The 24,487-nt window shown below is 46.3% G+C and overlaps 1 protein-coding gene across 4 annotated transcripts in view; it reads right to left on the reverse strand.

Moving 5' to 3' along the window:
• Positions 1 to 24,487, reverse strand: part of Trappc9 (trafficking protein particle complex subunit 9) — a 501,039-nt gene that overhangs the window by 208,356 nt on the left and 268,196 nt on the right. For all 4 annotated transcript variants that reach the window (XM_048802178.1, XM_048802177.1, XM_048802179.1 and 1 more), the window contains one exon: positions 15,269 to 15,411. In XM_048802178.1, coding sequence (XP_048658135.1) covers positions 15,269 to 15,411 — 143 coding nt within the window. The remainder of the gene's footprint in view (positions 1 to 15,268; positions 15,412 to 24,487) is intronic.

Here is a 24,487-nt window from a genome sequence, read left to right on the forward strand (position 1 = left end):
GACGCCGACCACTCTACGAGTAAGGAAGGGGAGGAAGGGGAGGGAGGGGAGGGAGGAAGGAAACCATGCTGATGAGACCATACGGAAATAGACAGGCAAGCCTAACTGTGTCATATACTGGAAATCTCTTTTAGGCAATTTAAAAATACACACTAAATCTAGAAATTACTCATAAATTAGTTTGTCTGCATTCATTATTCATTTTTACTATAAGTAATGAATTGAAATTTACTTTTTAATAGTTAAGTAAATTTATATAACACTTCACATTTTACAGTGTTTTTTGGATTTTTATGGTTAAAAAATTTGTTCTCAATCTCACAGTTTATGCAAACATAAATATGAATAAATAAACATAAAAATGTAAAATTATAAATATATTAGCAGAAAGCCAAGGGGAGCATTAATGTAATATGAGTTGGGAAAAGTTTTTCAAAATGATATATGACACTCAAAAGCCACTAAGAATAAAATGATAATTCTACACATAAAAATGAAAAAAGTATACAATCAAAAGGCCCAAATTATATTACATTAAGACACAAATATAATTTGTATTAAAAATGTAAATGACAAATTAGGATAAGATTAAAATATGTAGCACACAAGCGTTCCTAACAATCAATAAAAAAAAAAGGATCAATAAAAAATTTTAAATAGGATCAGATTACAGACGGGAACACACAAAAGAAAGGCAAGTGTTCAGTATGCACATGGAAAGGCATTTACCTATTCAAAATTAAAGATATCAGAATCAAACAAAAATGAGACCTTCCATATCCATCAAGCTGCAAACAATAAAAAAGAATTTGATGATATCTATGATGCAGAGAAACTAGCATTCTCACACACTCTTTCAGGAGGTCAAACTGTGGAGCAAAATTCCAAAGCATATAGTAAAATTAAAAATTCTTTGAATTTCTATTACAAAAACCTATTCACACATGCCCAGATTTACGAAAAAGCTCAATGTAAAACTATGTGAAATAGTAAAAAAAATAAAATAAAAAACAGCCAAGCAGAGGTGTATGCCTGCAATCCCTGTGGCTCAAGAGACTGACGCAGGAAGATTACAAGTTTCAAGATCAGCCTTAGTAACTTAGCGAGGCCCTAAAAAACTTGATGAGACCCTATCTCAAAATAAAACATAAAAAGGGCTGGGGATGTGGCTCAAAAGTTCTGAGTTCAATCCTGAGTACCAAAATAAATAAATAAAAAACAATACAAATATATCTAAATAGAAAAGGCATTAAAACATCATGGTAGGGCTGGGGATAGAGCTCAGTTGGTAGAGTGCCTGCCTCTCATGCACAAGGCCCTGGGCTCAAACCCCAGGACCACAAAACAAACCAACCAACCAACAAACAAAAACATCACATCACAAAATATGTACACGTACAAGATATAGGAAGAGCAGGCAATTTGAAAATGAATAAGGGTAACTATATGTCCTAATATGAAAAGATGATTCACATAAATTGTTTTTTTTAATTCACGAAATATGAAGACTTAATTTTTTTATTTCAAAAAAGTAACAAAGAGCATACAAGAAGTAAGTAACTTGAAGACGTCTGTATCAAGCTGGCAGCAGTGTGTCTGTGAGCTGCCACTGGAATGAATACTGTTGGCACAGTGTACTTCCTTGCACAGGCATAAACTTGGTGTAACAAGTTTGAATGGCTTTAGCCTTCAGAAAAAAAGAAGTGGGGGAGAAACATACTGCTCATATACAATCTTTCCACTATTCTAGATAAGGTCAGGCAAGGCTCAGGGCAACCCAGAGTCCCAACCAGGGCAAGAACTAGGCCCCATCCCAACTCCACACCCTCTGATCAAGATGCCCTGTCATAAGTTGTTTGCTGTGTCCCTCACATGTGCCAGTGATCCTGGGGATTTACTTCAACAGAGGAAAGGTAGGGTGTGGCCTGCAACCCACCGCAGAGGCTGCACACAGGAGGAAGGACACAGGGACAGCAGGATGGAGGAGCACCTGGCTCTGCTGCACACACTGATGCGACATTTCTGAGTTAATCCTCGCGACAATCCCGCCAGAAGCCTCATTTTATAAAGATCCCAGGCTCGGTCAGCGTGGCAGAGCAGGGATTCGGGCACCAGGCGGTCGGCCCGGCCCCCAACTCCCATCTTTTTCAGCCCACGGCTGTGCTGTCTCCTGCAGACCAGCCCAAGGCTCCCCCAGGAACTGGGATGTGCAGCACAGATGGGGCTCACACGCAGGTGCAATATTTAACCCAACTCAATGGAGTCCTGGTGCTGGTCTGTTGCCATGCACCCTGCTAGGTGCTTAGGGGACACTGCGCTGGCCTTCAGGGGCTCACAAGAAGGCAGGAAGGAAGGCCAGCAAAGCAGCCCGAGCACATGCTAGGCAAGTGACAGGCAGTCCCCAGGGCCAGCTGTGCAGAGCTGGGCTCACAGGACTGGCTCATACCCTGGTGCTCAGAGCGCAGCACATGGCAGAGTGCACACGAGAGAAAAGACTACTCTTGGCACCGATTACCCACAGTCGCTGCTGCTTTAGACATTGCATGCGCCCATTTTTAAACATGCAGTTTTGTGACATGCAAGATCCACATTGCCTTCATTTCAAGATGCAAAAAGAATGGTGCAGGGAAATGCCACTGCCCTGCTGGAGACCACAGAGCAAAGGAGTCACTGCATCAAAACCTGAGCTCAGATACAGGGGGGTGCAGTTCTGAATCCTGGCACTCCCTAAAGTTCTAAATTCTTGTTAAACTTACAACCAACTTGATAAATAAATGTAGCAATTTGAAAACTACCTAGCAGGCTTTTAACCCTCCCTTAACATAGCCTTTACTGTTTATCTGTGAGCACATGCTCCCTAAGGAGCTAAGCTGTCCCTCCCCTAGGGGGGATGAAGTTTCTCTAAATGACCCCAAGCAAGTGCTGTGGTTCCTCGAGAGCTAGGATTCCTATTAATAATGCAGCAGCCCCTACACCCTGCTCCCTCCTCTGAAGAGTGTATTTTCCACAAAGCTCAGCATAGAAATGTCTAAGATTGGATCATTTATTCTAACAGGCCAGAAGAAATTGCTCCTCAGGAGAGAGGGAAGCTCAGCATTCAGACAGGGACAGTGTGGCCTGATCCATTTCAGTCTAGTCCCTAAGAACATTACCAGGCAGCTCTGTTAAAATGTGAATCTCAGAGGTAATTGATCTTATAAATAAAAGTCAACTGAGACCTATGTACACCCCAGAGGGAGAATGCTAAAAAAAAAATTAATAACAATAATATAATGAGAATTCCATCTCACATTTATATTGTGCTGTGGCATTTAGAAGAAACAGGCTCTCCCATTTCATTTGATTCTCTTATCATCCTGATGAGGAGAGCGGAGCTGCTATGATCCCTGTGGCAAGGGCCAGGACAGCTGCAGCTAGGAGAGACAGACTCCACCATGACCACAAAGTCTGTCATGCAGGCTACAGAGCACGGGAACCAGCACCCAGGGCTGGGATGCCCAGCTCAGGCAAGCGTGAATGGCACCTCTAGGCTGCAGTTGAGGCCCATCTCTTCCACCGGGCACCATGCATACCACACCAGCCACTGCACCCGCCTGCAGCAATGCCACTATGAGGCTCTCTAAAGGGCAAAGGGAGGGCTGAACTCAACATACCTAGGCACTCCCTGGAATAGGCAGGCTTAAACAAAGAGGACTTCTCCTCTCCCTTTCTCTTCTAGAAAACTACCACTTAAAAACGATCAATATGCAAAACTGCAGAAATTATCAATACTAATGAGAGGGGCAGACACACAGACCATTCCAGGAACAACTAATCCACATCATTTATATTTTGGTTTCATAATAGAATATAAAATTTTGTTTGTGCCAGCCATAGAGTGCTCCTCTGACGTATATGTGGCTCTGGTTTGCGGGAAGTCAGCTTGAATTTCCATGCAGGCTCAACCTGACGGGTACGTGCTCATCTACCTATCCACGCAGCAGCGCCTTGGAGCCAGGGCATCTGGATGGCAGCGTGGGCCTCCTGGGCCTCACTGTAATGCAAATGTGCTGAAACAGGACATCTCCAGGGATGCATATGACTCTAACAAGACATCGTGCTCACAGAACATCTTCGCCTGGGAACAAATGGAAGACCATGAGGTCCTATGGTTCTGTGTGGCACCGTGCATCAGGCTGACAAAGCTGAGTGTCATGGTGCACGCCAACCCCGCTTCGTCCATGCATTTCACATGGGTCTCTGAGAAAACGGAACTTCAGCCTGGCTCCAGATTTTTCAGAGTTCAAAACCTAGAGAGGAAATAAAAAATTGCAATGTGCTTCCCCTCCTCTACAACTCTGCATGGAATCCTAGTCATCTTTGGAATTAATACCCTATTCCACTTTCTATGATGTCTTCACACACCTCTCCAGGAAAACTTAGGTGCTGTCTTCAATTGTGTACCTAGTTTTTTGCAGAAGTATCACACACTAAGGCATGACTGACTGACCAATAAGGCATCTGAAGTGAACAGATCAATGACTTGCCATGTTTGTCCCCAACCCTACAAGCCATCCCCTGCCAAGACCAACAGCATTCCATCATGCCAGAATGACACTCTTCCTTCTAGGGAGGCCGAATGTCCTGGTCTGCCCCAACTGAGGACCTTCTGGGGGGCAGGGAATGTAGATCCGAAGCCAGGGAAATCCAGGCAAACAGGGTAGCTGGTAACCAAGTCCCCTCCTGTCCCACCCACCCTGACCACATTCAGCTCCAGTTCAGGTGGCATTTATCAAAGAAGAGGGTTCCCTGTCCTAGAAATCTGAACAGTGGAGTCTCACAGAGCATTTTCCTCTGTGGCTGGAGTTTTTTGATGAGCACCCTGATTCTGGTTTCTATCTGTGAGCACAGTTAGTCTCTCTGCAGGCACCAGAAGTCGCTCACTTCTAAGTGGAATCGCCACTGGGCTGGTCTTACCCCTGTGGAGGGCCTACTTGGGTTGTTTATACTTGAAGTTATTTATTAAGAATAAAGTTGTTACAAAATTCTTACAGAAATCTTTTTGTGGATATAGATTTTTATTTCTTGTGAGCAAACATCTAAAAATGAAGTGGCTAGATCATCAGAGAGGTTGCCTGAACGCTGAGGAGCTGCTGACCAGCTCCTGAAAGCTTGCCTTTCTGCACCTGCGGCAGCCACGCGCATGCGCTCTGTGCCACCTCCCTTCTCGAGGGCACTCGCCATCAGTTCTCCCATCCAGCCATTCTGGTGAGCATCGAATTACATCTCGCTGTCGTTTTAACTTGTGTTTCCCTGATGCGGATCACTGTTCAGAGGTGTGTATGCCACGTGAGAAATATCTACTCCAGTATCACAGCATATTTTACAGTATGACTTGCCTTATGTGAAGAGAAGTTTTTAATTTCTGTTAAATTCATCTTTTGTCAACCTTTTATTTTATGGTTAGCAAGTTTCTGACCCCATCTAAGACATTCAAGATGCTGTGCTATGCTTTCTTTGAGGAGAAAGGACTCTGATTTTCCCCATGAAATGGTTTTTGCATCTTGCTAAAATCAACTGCTGACAATCTAGCCTGCTGAACCCTTTGTCTGTCTTTGCACCAATAACACTCTGAACGTTACATTATGTTTTCAAATCAGATAGCTGCAGTCATCCAAACTTGTTCCTTTGTGTCAGGCAACCTGTCTATTCAAGGTCTGTTCCATTAAAAAAAAAAAAAAAAGAATTTAAATAGTTTGTCAAATTCTACTGGAAAACACACTAAGCTTTTGATTGGGGCTATAGTGAATTTATAATCCACGTTGGGAAGACTGACATTGTAATAATAATTAACTCTCCAGTTACTCAGGTCATTAACTTCTCTTACTCATGTTATATCATTATCTACTGGACATCAAATTTTTAGAGATTCATCCATAGTTTTATGTTTTAGACTCTATTAAACACACTGCTTCCAAAATTTCATTTTCAAAATGTTAGTTGTTAGATTATAGAAAGACAAATAATTTATAAATTTTGAGTGGTTTCTGCTAAATTTTTGGTAAGTTCTAATAATTTATTTTGAGTGGCAGATTTTTAGGATTTTTTAATTCACAATCATGCGGACCTTGCATGTGATCAACAACCACCTCACTCCTTTGTTTCCACCTTTTAATGCCATTATTTATTTATTTATAATCTTATTGTCTTGGGTAGGATTACCAGAAAAAATAACCAATACAGTGGTAACAGCCAACACACTCACCCAGTTCCTACTCCTGGAGAAAAGCAACCAGACCTGCACTGGAGTGTGGCTTTCCCCGGAGGTCTCTCCACATGGCCTTTCTTGGGCTGAGTTCCCCCTGACCCAAGTTTATGTATGTTTTCAGCTAACTGTTGAATTTTGTCAAATGATATTTCTTCAGCAATTGCATAATATGATTTTCCTCTTTATTATGCTAATGTAATAAATTTCAATGATTGATTTTCCAGTAACGAAAATCCCTTACATTTCTGTGAAGCTTGAACGGCTCATGCTGTACTGTGTCCTTCACACACTACTGAAGTTGGCTTGATTAGCAGCACTCTGTTTTCATATCATACATGTATATTCGTGAGGCTACGGGTCTCAAGTTTCCCTTCTCGTGATGTCTCTATGTATGTTTGAGAGTAAAGTGATGCTGGTGGCATGGAACAGGAGGCAGGAGGGATTCCTCCCCACGTGTTTGCTTTCTTTTTTCTGCCCATATTTTTTAATTGGTGCTCTGTAATTATTCATAATGGTGAGATTCATCGTTACATATTCATGCATGCACACAATATAACAAAACAAGGAGGCCAGTATCATTCCCTAGTATTTCCCCTTTCCTCCCCTCCTCCCTCCCTGTTATGGATTAGATACGAGGTTTCTCCCCAAAGCTCAAGCGTGAGACAATGCGAGAGTTTAGAGGTGAAATGACTGGGTCATCAGAGCCTTAACCGAATCAATGCATTAATCCTTCGGAGGATTAACTGGGTAACTGTAGGCAGGTAGGGTGCGGCTGCAGGTCGGGAGTCCAGGGGACATGACTTTGGAGTTTATGTTTTGTGAGCTGAGCTTAGTCTCTCTGCTTCTTGAAGGCCATATCCTGGCCTGCTGTCCTCCACCACACTCTTCTGCCTCACCTCAGGCACAGGCCAATGGAGTCGGCTCCTATGAACTGAGATCTCTAGCCTCAATCAAACTTTTCTTCCCCTGATTGTTCTGGTCAGATCTTTTGGTCACAGGGATGAAAAAGCTGACAAAACACACCCTCCCCTCGATCCCTCTCCTCTCCTCTGCTGACCTCCCTTTGATTTCCATGAGATCCCCTGGCCCACCTTTCTCCTCCTTCTTCCTCTCTGGCTTCAACATGAGAAAACACACAACCCTGACCTTCTGAGTTTGGCTTATTTCGTTTAACACAATGGTATTAATTTCTTTCCATTCTCCTGCGAATGACATACTTTCATTTTCTTTATGGCTTAATAAAATCTCACTGTATATAGACTCTTCATCCATTCATCCACTGATGCACAGAACTGGGCTGCTGTAAACATGGGTATGCAAGTACCACTGCAGATGATGACTTCAGCTCTTTAGAACACATATGAGGAGGGGCATAACTGGGTCATATGGTGGTTACAGGCCTAGTCTTTGGTGGAAACTCCATACTGATTTCCATAGTGGTTGTACTGATTTACATCCCAACAAGAGTGTTAAAATGATCCTTCTCCCCATCATCTCCAGCACTTATAATTATTTTTAATCTTGATGGCTGCCATTCTGACTGGTGTAAGATGAAATCTCAGTGTGGTTTTGATTTGCACATGATCACTGCTAAAGATGTTGATCATTTTTTCAAATATTTAATGGCCCTGTATATTTCTTCCTTCAAAAAGTGTCAGTTTAACTCATTTTACCATTTATCAGTGGGGACTTTTTCCTGTTTTCTGAGTTATTTATATATTCTGGATATTAATCAACTGTTATAAGTTAGCAAATATATTCTCCCATTCTGTAGGTTCTCTCTTCTTGTTCTTAGTTGCTTCTTTTGCTGTGCTGAAATTTTTTGATTTGATGCTATTTCATTTGTAAACTCTTGGCATTATTTCCTGAGCTTTAGGGGTCCTATTGAGAAAGTCATTCCAGCATATATGTGCTGGAGTGTGGATCTTATGTTTTCTTCTAGGAGTTGCATATTTTCTGGTCTGATTCCTAGGTGTTCGATACATTTTGAGTTGGCATTTGTGAAGGGTGAGAGATAAGTTCTAATCTCATTCTTCTACATATGGATAACCAGTTTTCCCAGCACCATTTGTTGAAAGGCTGTCTTTTCTCTATGTTTTTGGCACCTGTGTCAAAGATGAGATGACTCTATCTGTGTGGGCCTGACTCGGTGTCTTCCATTTTTTACCATCGGTATATGTTCCTGTTTCCATGCCACTACCATGCAGTTTTTGTTACCATAGCTCTGTAGTATAATCTGAAGCTATGTATTGGGTTTTTTCCGCTTACAATAACTTTGGTTATTTTGAATCTTTTATTCTTTCAAATGAATTTTATGACTATTTTTCCTAGTTCTACAAAGAATGTCATTGGTGTTTTGATGGGGATTGCATTAAATGCATATATTGCTTTTGGTAGTATGGCCATTTTAACAATATCAATTCTGCCTGCCTGTGAACCTGGGTGGCCTTTCCATCTTCTAATGTCTTATTTAATTTCTTTCTTCAATGTTACATAGTTTTCATTGTAGAGGTCTTTCTACTCCTTAGTTAGATTTATTCCTAGGGTTTTTGTTTATTTGTTTGTTTGTTTGTTTGTCTGTTTGTTGGGCTATTATGAATGGGATTGTCTTCCTGATTTCTGTCACAGTAGATTTGTTCTTTACTGCTGTATAGGAAAACCATTGAATTTTGTTTGTTGATTTTGTACCCTGCTACTTTGCTGAATTTGTTAATGAGATCTAGCGGTGTTCTGGTGGAGTTTTTCGGATCTTCTAAGTACAAGAGCATACCATCAACAAACAGTATTAATTTGAATTCTTCTTATTTTCTCTCTTTCATTTCCTTCTCTTGCCTAATAGCTCTATCTAAAATTTCTAGTACAATATTTAATAGGAGTGGAGAGAGTGGACATTCCTGTCTTGCTCTAGATTTTAAAGGAAATGCTTTTAGTTTTTCCCCATTCATTATGATGTTGAATTTGAATTTGTCATATACAACCTTTATAATGTTAAGGTACATTCTTTCCCTAGTTTCTTTAGTGTTTTTATTATGAATGGGTCCTAATATAATATATGCTTTCACTACATATATAAAAACAACTGAAGCAAACAATATATGGCATTAAAACAAACACCCAGTGCCTACTATGACATCTCAACACTAGTTATCACAAAAATAGGAATAGTGGGGTCAGCAATTGCCAACAGCAAAAACAATAAATAGTCCTGACCTCAATCTGACATTAAACAGCATGTGTCAAGTATGTGATCCATCGTACCAGTAACTGCAAGAAAATGAATGGTAGACAGAGAAGTTACATAAACCAAATAGTCTAAAAGATGGCAAAAATACAGTTTGTTAAGAGACAAAAAAAAAAATGTGTTAGGAAGGTAGAAGAAAGTTTAAAATGTTCACAATGCAAATAGGAAAAAAATGCAGAAAAGATGTAAGAAGTAATGATGGTTAAAAAGAAGGAGAAAATTAGAAAAAGCAAATCAAAGAGAGAAAGGGGAGAATTTGTCTGTTAATGGGAGAACAAAGGAAGAGAAACAATACAAACAAAAAAAACACAAAAAATAAATAAACCAAAAATTATAACCCTCAAAAGATAAGGAAAAATAACTATCATAAAACTGGTAAAAATGAGAAAAAAAGGAACAAATTGTGTTTGTGCATGTGTGTATGTGTATCTCCATGGCAAGCACACACACACACAAAAAAAAAAAAAAGGGAAAAGGATTCTTAATGAAAAATTAAAGAACTATCTCTGTTGAGGTGTTCAAAACAGTCAACAAGAATGGAGGTCACTGCACATGCCCCGCTGTCCTTTCAGTTTCTTCTTGGGCTGTGTATATATACAGAGACAGAGGACACACACACAAGTGAGAGAAGGGAGCTTGTCCGTGTGTGTGCAGACTGGTTTACTAACCCCTTTCTAGTGACAAGTTGCTCTCCAAGCTGCCAGCTAGCGTGGCCTAAAACTGAACCTGGCTGAAACAGCTCTCAGCTTCTTTGTCACCAGTATGAGGAAGGACAGAATGGGAAGTATGATCAATTGCAGGTTTGTCCCAGTAGACTGGATGGAAACACGCCCAAGGTGAGGCTAAGAGTTCTGTAAGAGGATTTCTGACCCTGGACTTAAGTCTAATCAGGCATTAGGGACTTTGTTGGGTGATATGTGTTCTGGAGAAATTAGATCTACACAACCCTGGAGCCAAGCAGATGCCGATCTCTGCTAGGAGTCCAGGTATCAGGAGCCCCCCAAGAATTCTACTTGTGGAGCAGGAAAAATAACCCTCCGCACACTCTACTGCCCACAACCCAGCCTTCCCAGGCTTAGTCCATGAGTGTATTTGCCCTTGCCTGTTCAGTTTCCCGACCCTCTTCTGCTGGTCACGTGAGCCACCAGACTCAAGGGAAAGCAAGTTTCACTCCACTCCATTTCTCTGACCTGAATCACCCTGGGTACAGTCTCCTCTGGTCTGTCTCACTCACCTTCTGCTAGGCACATCCTAAGCCACATGGTAGGTGCTTGCCACAACAGTATGGAAATGTTTGCTATGACCTCCTGGCCTCTGGCAGCAGCAGGCAACTGTGGCTTCCTTAAGATGCATCTTGCCTCAGCTGCCTGCTTGTCAGTTGAGAAACACAGAGCACTTTCACACAGCCATTGGCTGTACAGTTAGATCAGCTGAGTTAAACTGCTTTTACAGGTTTTTCTATGCCAAATTTGCTCTTTGTGGTTTTTCTCTCTGTTGTGTCATCCCTCCCCTCTGCACTATTGCTGCTGCCACAACCAGCTGGGCCCCAATGTGCTGCTTCTTGTTCTCTATTCAATGCACCTGGATTTCCTAGTCTCTAAGAGACTCTGACTGTCACTGTTGAATTTCAGTGAATGCTCACTTTCACCAACCTCATTGAGAACCAGTTTTCCAGTGCTTGAATCCTGAGCCATGGAACTTGAAATGCAGCCTGGACTTTATAGTTCACAGTCCTAACTGATCTTCTGGTCTTTTGACATTCTACCAAAATCACCCATTAAGCTCTGCTTACAACAATATAAAGCTTTTCCAGTTCGCATCTCTAAATGTGTCAAAATTCCTCCCACAAATTCTAAAAAGTTCCAAAAATTTCATAACAGCATGATCAGGTTAGACACAGTAGACACAGCAATGACCCCACTCCCTGAACTAATTTCTGTTTTAGTCAGCTTTTTTGCTACTATAACCAAAAGACCTGAAGAGAACACTTTTGAGGCAGAACATTTTATTTGAGGATCATGGTTTTTAAGAGTTTTTAGTCCATAGACGGCCTGCTCCATTCCTTGGGGATCACAGTGAGGCAGAGCATCATGACAGAAGTGTGTGACATTTCCAGAAAGAAACTGGAAACATGGCACCAGGAAGCAAAGAGAGAGCTTCCCTCCCCACAGACAAAATATAAACCTCACTGGCACGCTCCCAATGACCCATCTCCTCTAGTCACATCCACCTGTCTATCCTTAACCCCCAGATGATCCTTATCAAAGGGTTAACGCACTGATTAGGTCAGAAATCTCATAGCCCCGTCATTTCACCTCTAAGCTCTCTTGCACTGTCTCGGAGACACTTCATATCTAAACCATAATACTGACTTTATACATTCTTTTTTCATAATTTCATTGATACCTACACTTTATTTCTGCTGTTTGCTCTGAGTACATTGAGCTCTTCTTTAATACAGAAGCTATATCACTGATTTTAAGCCATTCACCTTTTCTAATAAAATAGTTTACTATTCTATGACTATTAGGTGGAATTGGTTAACAGGATTATCTAAGTTTGCTATAGTTTTCTGGGGTTTTGTTCTTTTAATTGTTTCTTTGTATTTGTCTACTTGTTCTATCAAATATTAAGAGGGGAAAAAAGTCCCAAAATATCCAACTATGATGTGCAGCTATGCATTTATCCCCTCAGTATGCCTGTTTTATTTTGAAATTCTGTTTTTAAATACACTTGCATTTTGGGCTACTTTCATTACAGATTGTCTTATCTGCCTCTTTTTATGCTGAAAGAGTATCTGTATAATGTTAATATACTCACACCAACTTTCTAATATTATTGTTTAGTTTGGAGTTTTTTATTTTTGTTTTTTGGTACTGGGGATTTAGGCCGTAGTTGCTTTACCACTGAGCTACATTCCCATTCTTTTTTATTTTTTCTTTTCAGACAGGTTATTGTTAAGTTGCTGAGGTTAGCCTTGAACTTGCAATCCTTCTGCCCCAGCCTCCTACGTTGCTGGGAACATAGGCATTCACCACCATGCCAAACCAGATGCATGATGTTTTCCCCTACCTTTTAACTTTTACACTACACACATTTAACGTCGTTTTCTTGTAAAAAGGCATTTTACTTTCTCTAATTCCGAATACACTTCCTGCAGTTCTTGAGATGCAGGTGCAGGCCTATCACATTGCTATTGGTTTCCTACTTGACTAAATGTTCCTTGTTCCACTCTTGATACCTCTTCCTCTTTGGTTGAATTAGATATTGCTAATATTCCATTTTATCTCTTGTACCCTCTTGCCCACATCTAGATGGCTGCTCTGGAGAGTGCCACATGCCTGGTACCTCTGCACTCTGACCTCATACAGCAGCCTGGCACCTTGCGTGTAACATTAGCACTTCTAGCACCCACCCATTCTTTTAAAGAAATTAAGAATGAGAGGAACAAACCCTTTTGTTTTGTATTCGCTTATTCACTGTTTCTTGAGCTCTTCCCTCCTTTGTGTACATTCACATTTCCTTTTAGTGCTAATTCTGCCTGATGTGCACTGCGCTCCCCCCACCTCCTACCCCAGCAAGTGGCTCATACAGTGCCTGTCACTTCAGAGGTGGTGGCTTAAAGCGTAAGTGAATGTATTCCCAGGACATTTGGCAAATGCTTTCCCAGAAGTACCAGGAAGGTACACAGAACCCACGGAGAGAACAGCCCCCTCTGCTTGATTATGCTCAGGAAAACCCTACAGGAATGATAACATACATCTCTAGGACAAGCAGATATTTCCCAAAAGGTTAAATCAAAGAATGACAATTTAAGAAAAAGAGAGATTTTAGAAAAAGAATGTGGCACAAGCTCCCGGAAGTCAAGCGCTGAGCAGGGGTGGTGAGGAGCAAAGCCGCTCTGCAGGGCGTGTGGCGGCCAGGGCGAGGCCCGAGTTGTGGGCGTTGCACACATCTCAGGGGGGCTCTGGTCCTGTGCCTCACGAGCACTGGGAACCTGTGCAAGGGCAGCCATGGGGGACATTCGTACTTAAGGGACTCTGCACAAAAAAAGACTGCAGGCAGGGGATGGACTGGGCCTCTTCCCACAGCAGCAAAGATACAGCAGGACATCCAGGAGGGACACACAGGGTCATCCAGAGATGCTGGAGAGGGCACTTGGTGATAAACTAGATGTAGGGATAACAGAGGAGGATTAGAAGTCAAACCTCAATCCCAAGTGCAGGGGACAGAAACACATGGGCCAGAACAATGGAGGGAGGGCTGTGGGCCAGAGATCAGGATCTAACCCCATGTCAGCCAAGGACCAACCTGTCCAGATCTGTCCAAAGACCACCACGTAGCAGAGTTTCTCCTCGACTTAAACTGCCATTTGGAACCACAGGGGCCATGACGTGGAAGCCAGGTATCAACAGGGGGAAAAAGAGCCCAGGAATAACCTGTGCCATTTCGAGGATTATTTATATGGGTGACGTCAGCAGGAGGTGAGGGACCAGGACATAAAGGCGCAGCAGGGTTATGCGAAAGCAGCTCTGATGCACAGGGAGACTGGCACATCCTAACAGCCCCGGTAGGGTCCTGGCCAAGCCTCCCAGGGCCAAGCACTCTAGGCTCTGTACAAATTCAGAGCAGAAGCAAGCCTTGGCAGCAAAGCCAGCCACTGTACACACTGCGCACATGACAGGGGATGAAAGGTGACACCAAAAGGCCCAGCTACACCATTAATTTTTGCTGATGGTTTTCTCCAATGGCTGAGAAGAAAAAGTCTTTCCCCTACACCAAAATCACACTTATTATTTGGGGCTTTATCAACTTAAATGGACTTTAATGTCAACATCAACATGGACAAGAACATACCTCTATTTTACACAGAAGAACAAGGCAGACAGATGAGAGCACTGCCTGGGGGATACTCTTCACCAACGGCCTGCAGTGGGTTCCAGGTCAGACAGGCAATGTCTGTCACCACTGCTCCTCAGCCGTTAAGAACAAATACTCCTGTCCCAGCCCACCCTCCCCAGAAACGAGCACGGCACAGCTGAGCCAGAGAACCTGGTCGAGTTCAGCAGTGACAGGCACCTGCTCCCTAGAGCCTGCACAGGCCCGAGTTCCACGGCTCTCCAGTTGCAGGGGCTCCTCCCAGGCTTCCTGAGCCCACTACTTCCACTGTACCACAAGTCAAAGTTTGGAATGAGAACTCATCACTCTCCCACCCGAGAGAAGAATATCCTTAGCACCTCTTGCCACTTCTAGCCTTGAAGCAGACAAACCAACCAACTCCTTTCCCCTGAAGGGAGATCAGGACAGGAAAAGGCAGTCCCAGAGAGAGTCACTGAGCAAGAAGGCCTCCCTGGGCAGGAATGACCTGACACTCCCTGTACATGCTGGGAGCTGCTTACAATGCTGGACAGTGGGACCATTAAAAAAAAAAAAAAAAAGCATTACGCTCAGTGGGCACCAGAAGTAGCATAGACAGAAATTCTGGGCTCATCCAGGGGCCCCCAAGACATGTGGCTCTCTCTCAAGCCCCTGTTAACAGCAGAGGTGACCCAGGTCAGAGAAAGGCACCTAAACAATTAGGTCCATACAAAGGAGGGCCAACAGAAGCCCAGCAAGCCCACCCACCTCCCAGCACCTTCAGAATGGAGAGAACCTGACCCAGAGAGGCTAATTAAGCACCCTGGCCCAACAGTGCCCGTCAGAAGGGCAGCCAGACTACAGTGAACCAGAGGCTGGTATTCCAAATGCAGTGCTGTCAGACTCACAGGGACAACAGTTACCTGGTTGCTGGGAGTGTGCTGACTCTGGTGAAAAACACAGACGGCTCGACTTCCACGTGCAGCCCCAGGGAGAGGCTCCGGTAATACCCTTCAGCATGGCCTGGGCCTCCCGAGTACTTGAAATTCAGGATGGCTTCCAGAGTCTGAAAAGACATAACCAGTGACAAGTTAGTGCTCCCAAGCTGGCCGGGCTCCTTGACAGGAGCTTCACCCACAAAGATTCTAGAGCGCACCCCTACACCCAGCAGGCTCTCACCCCAGCTGAGGCCAGGCACGTGGCACCATCTTTCCTGTGTCACCCACTGTCCACACAATCTTCAGCCTGGATATGCCACAGAGGGGATTCCAGAACTTATTCTGTGGCCGGATGTAGCACTTAAGAGAGGAGAGCACAGTGCAGTGAGCTTCACCTAAAGACACAGATCAGCCAGGGCGGGGACAGGTGAGCATCCATCCACCGCAGAGGCAGTGTACCAGCCTGGCTCCCAGTGAGTGAGAGGCAGCCAACAGACCCCCTCACCCCACGTCCTGAGCCCACAGAGATGAAGTCAGTGCCATGCCCCTTGGGAGCAACACGGTGTGGCATCTTCCTATTGGCAGCAGAGCAAATCGCAGAGGTGCCAGTGCTACCCACGCGGGTGGGAAGGGATCCGCTGGGAGGTCATGGAGTATCAGAGGTGGGGTGGGGCCCCACATGATAGTGAGGACCGCTCCCCAGGAACCTGGGCAGGTAGGCCGTTCCCACTCCTCCCAGGCTGTTCTCCATGAGTCTTCCCTGGGCGCTCAGACCAGGGTGGGTGGGCAGACAGGAAAGCAGAAGCTGCCTCCCTTGGTGGTCAGTCACCACCACTGGGAAAACAAGACACTGAAACTCCCGCCAGGTCCCCACGGGGTCCTTCCTTCCTATGGAGGAAAATCTTGAGGTGTTGAAGGAAGGGCAGCACTGGCCAAGGGCACAAACCAGATCAGCACACACCATTCTCTGGGGTAAGGAAGAAAAGGGCCAGATCCAGGATGCCACAGCAACACCACTGCAGACAGCAAGCCTCTGGGACAGGGCAGGACACTGCGCAGTCACAGAACCCACCACAATGTGGGCAGGGACAGTCAGCTGTGGTGCAAAGGGCAGGGACCCTGAGAAAGCCCACCACTGAGACTGGGGACCGGCCAAAGAGCAGGGAACCCCGCCTGTCCCTGCCTGCAGCCTAGAAACCCCTTGGGAGGAGAGAGGTGGGGCGGGTCTATCATGGTGCTGTGTGCAAAGAGAAGGGCAAGCAGGCTGGGGATTCATCATGGGAAGAGCAGGTGTCCTGCACCTGGACTTTCTTCACCCTTCCCCAAGCCAGCACAAGGCAACACGAGAGAAATCTACAGCCTGCGAGGCACAGAGTAACCATAGCAACAAGAACTACAACCCAGCCAACTCCTGACTGAAAGGGTGCAGCTTTCCATCACCACCCAAAGAGGCCCAGCAGACTGCAGCCTGGGGCCAAGTCCAGCCCGGGCTGTTTCTGGACGTCTGGAAGCTAAGAACAGTTTTATATCTTTTAAAGCTGGGAAAACAAAACAAAATAAAGGTAATTCCTGGGCCACTAATAACCCTGGTGGAAAGTTCCAGAAGTGGAGTGAGGCCACAAGTGAGGCACCACACACAGCCTGAGCTGCAGTCCAGGGTAGCAGGTCCCGATGGGGCCTCCAAGCATGTGCTGCGGCATGAGGATCTTCTCCCCTGGCCTGCCAAGGCAGTTTGGAGTCCTGTTTCCAAGGGTCTGGAGGGAGGCTGGCACCACCTGTCTTCTTCCCTGGGCTGCGGGGTCACGCTGTGACCCTGGCAAGGTGCATTCAGCCCGCAGTCACGCTCCTGGTGATCTACTGCTCTGCCAAGAGGACACGCCACAGCAGCAGGGTGCTTTAAAGTAAAGGAAGTAGCCCGTGTGTGCGTGGTGGGTAGGGTGGCACGCCAAGGACCGACTCCACCAGGCTGCTACAGGGGCCCGGGGCAGGAGGGACTCCTGGGAAGCTGGCCACACAGCACTACGAGATCTGGGGCTCCTCGTCTCGCCTCTCTCAGCCTCAGCTTCTCAACTGCTGAATGGGGAGCCGACATTAATGCCCACCTCCCCAGGCTTCACTGAGGATCAATGAAAAAACAGGAGTCACCACTGAGGACACTCCTTCGTTGCTCGCTACCTGACCCACCTGGGGCCCGACGGCAACATGGCTCAAAATAGGGAGAAATGAGTTTTAGTCCTCTCTCTTCAATTCTTTTACATTTTATTGTGGGAAAATAAACCTAACAAAAGTCACCATTTTAGGTTCGCATACACTGTTGACAAACAGTGACCGCCACCGCCCTCCAGCACATCTTCACCTTCCCAACTCCAGCCTAATCCTCATGCACTCTGTCCCCCCTGGCCCCTGGCCACTCTCCTCCTGGGTTTGACTGATGTGCCACCTCACGCAGTGGAACCATAGAGTTTGCCCTCCTGTGGCTGGCTTGCTTCACTTAGCAAAGTGTCCTCGAGGGTCACGCACCTTACAGTCTGTGCCGATTTGCCATGTGAAGGTAGAGTAACATTCTGTGGAATGGATGAGCCCCCCGTATCACCCACTCATCGGCCAGCAGGCACTCGAGCTGCCTCCGCCTCCTGGCTAGCGTGAGTGACGCGGCTGTGAATAGGGTGTGCAGATGCCAAGGCTGCTGCCGGCTCTCCTGGGCAGGCAGAAGTGGCATTCTGGGATCACGTGGCCATTCCACACTGGATTCTGAGAACTGCCACATGGCTGCCCGTAGCAGCTATGCCATCCCTCACTCCACCAGCTGTCCTCGCCCTCGCCAATGATGGCTCTGCCTCTGGCCCAAGTCCCCCTGGGGCAGTGAGGGCTGCCTCGCTGTGGCTCGAGGGCCTTTTCCCTGAGGGCTGGAGACACTGAGCACCTCTTCAGTTCTCTCTGGCCTTTTGTGTCTCAATGAAGAAATATCTGTTCAGATCCTTTGGTCCTATCTTCAAAGCTCATCATTCCAACTCACCTCCTGCCCCTCAAGGCATCTCCATAACTGTGTTCACAGGAGTCCTTCACACCTGCGTGTCCAGAGCTGTCATCCTGACCCTCTTACCACACAGACGTACTCCTCCTGGAAGGCCCAGCCCTTCTCCCTACTCACCGTGTGCTCAGGGAAACAGGTTTGGTTTCAATAATCAAGCATCATATTTCGGCCTCACTAAAACCCCAAATCATGTTGCCATGGCCCTGTGCCCAAAGCATGGTCCCAACTGCAGAGGGCTGCTGGTTTCATGTGGACAGTTCCTGGACCTTTTGAAATCATACTTGCCATCGGCAGAAGGTGCAGACTGCACATACCCCCCCAGATGCCTTCCTGTGAAGACTCAGGGCAGCCGGCTCCCCTGGTTGGTCTGTTCTTTCCTCTTCCTTTCCAAACACTTCTAGGTGTCTCCTCCGCACCAGGCTCAATGGAGAAGAGGTGGCCCTGATCTCAGAGAGCTCAGGAGGACCAAGGGTGTAACACTGGAATAAACCAGTTAATACCAGCCCCAGTGCAGGCCAGCGGCCAAGGGGATGAATGGCTATGGAACGGGAATCTGCCAGGAGATGGGCCACGCTGGCTTTTTTGCTTTAGGGGGTGACTTAGGTCATCTCAGAGAGCACTGTGGGAGAAGTCACCTAGGGGGGGGGGGGGTAAGACAGAGACAAGCAGTTGCCAAGTACCACCTAGGGAAGAAGGGACAGTCTGTGTTCCTGCTGCCAGGGACTTGCTGCCCCCTCCCAGAGAGAAACACGGAAGAGCAGCTCCAGGGCGTCAGCTTCATGAAAGCCACAGAAAGACAAGTCTTAGAGGCATTGTCACTGCCTTCCTCGCGGTTCAGAGGAAAGGAGCAGAGGTCTCCTCGGCCGGGTAAAGGTGGAGGACGTCAGTAAGACGGCAGAGTGGGCTGCAGTGGCAAGACAGGGTGTCCAGGCTCTTCAGAGCAGCAGGAAGCAAAGCCCTGCTCTGCTGTGAACCCCCCCTGAGAACCTCAGCCCTCACCTCCAGAGAGGACTGCCACAGAAATCAGCGAGAACACAGACGGAAATGGCACTGCACTTCCTGGGCATCCTCCACTGGTTTTTCGTGCTGAAGTGAAAGGTCATCCAGCACCTCCCAGTACCAGGCTGCGTGAGGTGACTTGCCCGCTCTGACTGCAATATCCTGACAAGCCCTAGCAGGGGCTCTGTGCCGCCAGGTGAGCAGCCCAGCCCACCCTCCCAGAGGTGGCACGTCTAGGGCTTGAACACAGCACTACCTGAACCACAGCCGTGCCCCTGCGTCGCAGGGAGCCGGTGCTCAGCCGCCCCACCGCCTGCTGCCCTCAAGGCGCTCAGGTCTAGTAAAAGAAACAAACCAAGACACCTCTCCAAAACGGCCAGCCTGCTGTGTCACAGGTAAGTGTTGGGATGCTGGAGGCACTGAGGACAAAGGACTGCATGCCTGTGGGCAGGCACTGGACAGGAGGAGCAAACCAGGAAGGAGCGGGACTGGGCAAGGCAGGGGCTAAAAATGGACAAAGACAAGGCTAAAACCTACTTATTGAAAATATTATTAGGGTAACGATCCTGTTAGGCTGTTCAAGAAAGAAGAAGGGGCAGGCCAGTGACACGGCGGCAACAGTGAGTGCCAGTGCAGAGGTCTCAACAGAGGCCAGGAGAGGACACGCACGAAGCTCCAGGCAACAGGCTTAGTTAGCCGCTCAGGCTCAGAGGACTCGCACTCCCACATGGGCTGAGGAGGAGCAGAAGACCCAAAGAGCCTCACTCAACCAAAGATGTTCCTAGCTCAGATGATTTCCCACCTGAATCCCATCAAGCACATGCCACAAAGAACACCAATTTTATATGCACATCTTCAGAAAATAGAACGGAGAAAACTGCCCCCTTATTTTTATCAGTTCCAAATATCAAGATCAAATAGAGTTTACAAGAAAAGTATTCATGAGGACTATATCCCTCAAGAATTTAAATGTAAAAAAAAATCCTTAACTAAATACTGGTGAGAAAAGCTCGGTAGTATGTGAAATGGATCATACGTTGTGGCCAATTCTTATCACAGGATGGCAAGGTTAGCTTAATCTTTAAACATATAATCAATATCACTCACTATACTAACAGACTATTAACAAATAAAAAAGGTATATGATATATAGCTTCGGAAAAGGCAGTTAACAAAATTCAAACTCCATTTATGACTTTTTAAAAGCACTCAGCAGCTTAGGCATAGAAAGTACACCCCTCATCTATGAATGTATCCATGAGAAACTCATAGTAAAAACCATACTCAATGGCTGATAACAGAATGCTTTGCAACTAAAACTCCAAAATAAGGCAAATGTATAGCTATTACTTCTACCAACATTGCACTTGAGATCCTAGTGAATTCAACATGTTAAGAAATTAAAGATATGCATGTTTAAAAAGCAGTAATAATACTGTTCAAAGACAGTGTGATCATGTCCAAAAAAAAAAAAAAAAAAAAGTCCTTGGGAACTCTTGCAAATTGCTGGTGGTAATGTAGAACAGTACAATGGCTTGGAAAAGCACTAACAATTCCTTGTGAACTTAAACCTACAATTAACACATTACTACTCAGCAATGGGACTCCTACCAAGAAAAATAAGGATAGATACCCCCACACACAGAAATACACATAAGTAAATGTCCACAAAAACTTTATTCATGATAGTCCCAAACCAGAAGCAACCTCAAAGTCAGGAACAGACAGGTGACTGGATGAACAAACTAGTATAACTATAATATAGGTTACTACTCTGCAACAAAACGGTCCAAATCACTAACACACACAGCAGTATAGAAAAATCTCCAGGTCATTATTCTGAGTGAGAAGCCAGAACCCAAAGAACCTCCACTGCCTGCCCACATGTTCAAATACTAGAGAGGTCAGTCTTCAATGACAACAGAACCAGAGCTGCTCGGACTACAAAGGAGTCTGGGACACTTAGGGGTGACTGGATATCCCCCACCTCGATGGCAACAGTAGTCACATGGGACATAGATTTGCCAAAATCCAGCTCAGTTTAAGAATTCAAATTACATGCAGTAGAGTTGATTTGTGTTAGGCACACAGTCATCTGTAGACGTGAGTCATAGTGACAGGTACCATGTACTTATGGAGCATGGAGGGGCTTCGGGCGCAGATTCGGGAGTTTCAGGTTCTGCAGCAGATGAACATGAGCTTAAGGCTCTAGGTAACCTTGCCAAGTCATGCCCACCCCTCCAGCTCTCAATATCCTCAGAGTCCGAGTGTTCTGCCAGATACTAGCTAAGATCTTGATCAGCTCTTCTGCGAGCTGTTGGTCCTTACCCTGGGTTATTAATCTAATGTTCTATAATTTCTAATGTATCTAAGGCTATTGCCAGGGAAAACCAATCACATATCCCTAGCCAATTTAAAAGTATAAGCAGATCTTTAATTTTTAAAGACCCCAAGTGAACCTGTCACCACAGATTTCCTTCTGCTGTATTTCTGAAATGACACAAAATTAATAGCGGTGATGTGGTCCACATAGTAAGTCAGGACCAGCAGTTTACCTAAGGTCAGGAAAACATGCATACAATGAAAGCCACACCACTACTTTCCAGCTAATAAGACTTTTGGCCAAAGTCTTTCTTCAGTGCTAATTGTGCCTTAAAGATGCCAAGTAGCTACAAATTAACTGGCACATCCATGATGATGTAGAAACAGATTTGGGCAATATCAGCCATCAAAACAGCTCCAACTCAGGAGGTCCCAGGGCCCCACGGTGGCTGAGAAGGGCTAGGCCTCAAGGTTCAGAAGAGGTAGTAAGTGAAGGAGGCAGGAAGGCTGGGCTTAGGTGCCAAGGAGAGGAGCAGATCAGAAACCAGAGGCTAGCCTTCACATGGACCACTTCCTGGGCAGTGGACAGGTCAGACCCCAGACATCACAAACCTCAGCCACACAAAGGGCAGTCATGCCCACCACACACTTATTCTCAGGCCAGTGCTCTCTCTAATAATCCTTTGCAGGTTCTCCAAGGAAAGTCCCTCACTTCCTATATATGCTGCATGGGCATCCTGCCCTGGCTCTCAGAGCACCAACCACACTTTAGATCATGGACTATGGTCAAGGGAAATGCATTCACATCATCTAAGCCTAATGTGTAAAAATGGCATTGGCCGGGATGGCTCACTGCTGTCCCCTCTCAGGTCCACATCGTCCTCCACCCATCTCACGTAGGAAAGTGCTTTCATTGGTTTTGATAATGTGCCCACAACCAGACAGCCACAGAGACAGACACAGCGGGGCCCCCACCACACATGCTCAAGGTATTTTGAGATGAGTTCTACCTGGGAGCCGACAGTAGGACACCTGAGCCCCTAGAGCAAAGCTTGGGAGATGGCAGAGGGCTCCCAGAAGACCCGAAGGACACTGAGCACCAGGGGAAACCATGAAATTCCATGAAAAGAATTTTACATCCAGGAACTCTCTGAAAAGTTAAAACACAAAATTTGTCCTTTCCAGCCAGCTGCTAATGCATAGGCCTATGATCCCAGTGACTCAGAGGTTAAGACAGGAGGGTCACAAACTCGAGGACAGCCTGGGCAACTTAGCAAAACCCTGTCTCAAAATAAAACATAAAAAGGGCTGTGGGTGTCGCTCGGTGGTAGAGTGCTCTGGATCCAAGCCCCAGTACTGCAGGGAGACAGATGCACTCCATCCAGGTGTGGGACCACTGAGGCGCCTTCCCCCTTAAGTTCTCGTTTGGGCCCCGGGAGCCACAGTGCGCCCCTTTTGTCCTTGGTGTGGGCAAGCTGTGCTTCTCTTTGCTGTGTGTGTGTCTAATGGGCTGTCAGCTTTGTCACTGCTCTGAAACTGTCAGCTTTTGGCTTTGCCCATTTTCTCCGACGCCTGGAGCCGGCACAGTTTGTGGCACAGAGTGAGTGCTCTGCAGATGCTGCTGACTAACGGGGCTCAACACCTATGACATCAACAGAGTATCTTACTCACACATATTCGGCCCCCCATGTCTGAGCCTGGCCAACTGTCCCCGCTGCTTCTACCTGGCAAACTCCTCCTTGGTCATTAGGTTTCTGCAGACGGCTTGTATCAGCGGGCAGCTTCTGGCTCCATGGGTGCCAGATGCCCTAGTGACACCGGGGCAGGGCACCTTCCCATCATGCTTAGCTGGCCATACTGCAGCACAAGGCTTGGACCCAGGAGAATCCGTGCTCTCTGAGGGTAGAACTCAGATCCTCCAGGGCAGGTGCTCAACACATCTGTGTTCAACCTAAGATACAGCACGTCCCCAGAACCTCTGAGAAAGGAGGAGCTAGCCCTGGCATTCCGGGCACTGCTCTCAGAGCTTCAGGGACTTTCGGTCTGATCACCAAGTTACACAGGCATTCTTACCTAAAAAGCATCATTTTCCAAGACAGAGAAAAGAAGAATCTGCCACAAAGTTCAAAGCCAGATCTGTCTGACCCCAGAGATCCTGGTCTTCCTGCAATACCCGTTGTGGCCTGAAAATCCCAGGGAGTGGGTCAGAATGGCACCAGGAGTCGAAACCGATGGTGGACGCCTTCTTTAGAACACTGTCACAGATGTACATGGGGCAGAGGAAGAGGCTAGCGAGACAGCAGCCAGTAGGAGGGGAACGTCACCGTCCAGCTGAAGAAGGGGCAGTGGATTCTGCAGACTGCTAGAGGGTGAGGCATCAGAACTGATCAAGAGATTGTACACTGAGTGGGACAGAAAATGGGGTAGCCTTTGTGGTCAGGAGCTCCCACTGTAGGAACTGGGAGAGCGAGCTGTGAGCACTGAGCAGGGGCAGAATTAGGCCGAGTGGGCATGGCATGAGGGACCCTAGGCTTCATCTTGGGACAGGTAAAGTGTAAAATCCCCAAGGGCTGCCATGCAGACAGCAGTGTACCAGAGGTGGAGCCCAGGACAGGATGGCTATTGAGTCCAGGGGACAGACACAGTCTGCAGGTGTGGAGGGCAGGAGCCAGACTGGGCCCTAGAGCAGACTCCAGGTCCCTTCTGAAGAGGAGATGCTGCACTGTCTTCAACAACACCACAGTGACACAGCTGTTTGTCACACGCCCTTCAGTCCCCTTGCCATGGGCCATTCGGCACGTGAGGCTAGGCACGTGTCCTTGCTACACACTGCAAGAAGCAGAGCAAAA

This window comes from Marmota marmota, unplaced genomic scaffold (genome assembly GCF_001458135.2).
Source record: "Marmota marmota marmota unplaced genomic scaffold, marMar, whole genome shotgun sequence".
Lineage (NCBI taxonomy): Eukaryota > Metazoa > Chordata > Mammalia > Rodentia > Sciuridae > Marmota > Marmota marmota.